Source organism: Priapulus caudatus, unplaced genomic scaffold, assembly GCF_000485595.1.
Source record: "Priapulus caudatus unplaced genomic scaffold, Priapulus_caudatus-5.0.1 Scaffold1147, whole genome shotgun sequence".
Taxonomy (NCBI): Eukaryota; Metazoa; Priapulida; class Priapulimorpha; order Priapulimorphida; family Priapulidae; genus Priapulus; species Priapulus caudatus.
In genome coordinates, this window is record NW_014578208.1 from 41559 (window position 1) to 42568 (window position 1010).

At 47.0% G+C, this 1010-nt stretch overlaps 1 protein-coding gene across 1 annotated transcript in view; it reads right to left on the reverse strand.

Annotated features, from left to right (window-relative positions):
* LOC106815556 (intermediate filament protein A-like) overlaps window positions 1-518 on the reverse strand; it is a 10182-nt gene extending 9664 nt beyond the window's left edge. Inside the window, exon 1 of the mRNA XM_014820027.1 lies at window positions 478-518. Within this exon, the coding sequence (XP_014675513.1) occupies window positions 478-518 (41 nt within the window). The remainder of the gene's footprint in view (window positions 1-477) is intronic.
* Between the last annotated feature and the right edge of the window lie 492 nt (window positions 519-1010).

Sequence of the window (1010 nt, forward strand, 5' to 3'; positions counted from 1 at the left end):
AGGAGGAAGGAGAAGGAAAGGGGGGCAGAGAGGGAATGAGAAAAGAGTGTTAAGCACTAAACGACAAGGCAGGAGCGAGACAAAGGAAGAGGGGCAAGTTGGAGGAGGAGAGAGGAGCACACACCGACAAGGAGGAAATAGAGGATCGGAGGCAGGAAGGAAGAAGAAGGAGCGAGAAGGGGAGGAGGAGGATGAGGAAGAGGTTGCGAGAGGAAGCGAAGACAAGAGGAGCAGAACGAGAGGGGAGGAGTAGGAGGAGGAAGGACAAACACGAGCGAAAGGATAGGGGATGATACAGAGGTAAACGGGAGGAGGAGGAGAGGCAGGAGAGGAGGAGGAGGAAGAGGAAGGAGGAGAATAGAGGAGGAGGAGGAAGGAGAAGAGGTGCAGAGAAAGAGTGTTCCTCCTCCTCCACGTATCCCTCCTACACAGCCAGCACACACAACGACGCTACCCCTCCTCCACCCACGACACTACCTTCCTCCAGACCAGCTCCTGCCTCGCTGCACTACCGACATCAAACATACACACACACACACTACACACACACACGACAATACACACACACACACAGCCAAGATCACACACACAACACACACGACAAGGTCCACACACACAAACAAAGCCACAGAGCGCACATCACACATTCTATAGCCCATAATTTGTCATTATACGCTCCTGATATATATATATATAGTAGGAGAGAGAGGTTTTATTTATTTATTTATTTATTTATTTATTTAAGGTCGGTACATTGGTAAAAGATATATCAACATGTGCTTGCAAGCTCCTCGCCGTCAGTGCAATAAAAAAACATATTAAAAAATATTAAAAATGCAATCTTTACCTGTTTATTCAGATGGTCTAACTCTTGTTGTTTCATGTCGCATTCTCGGTTAATCGCACTGCGATCTGACGCAGTACAATGTGTCTCTACCACCTCAGATAGCTGTAATAGATGAAATAACGATAATATGTTGAGCCTGAAGAGACTGCGCTACAGTCTACGC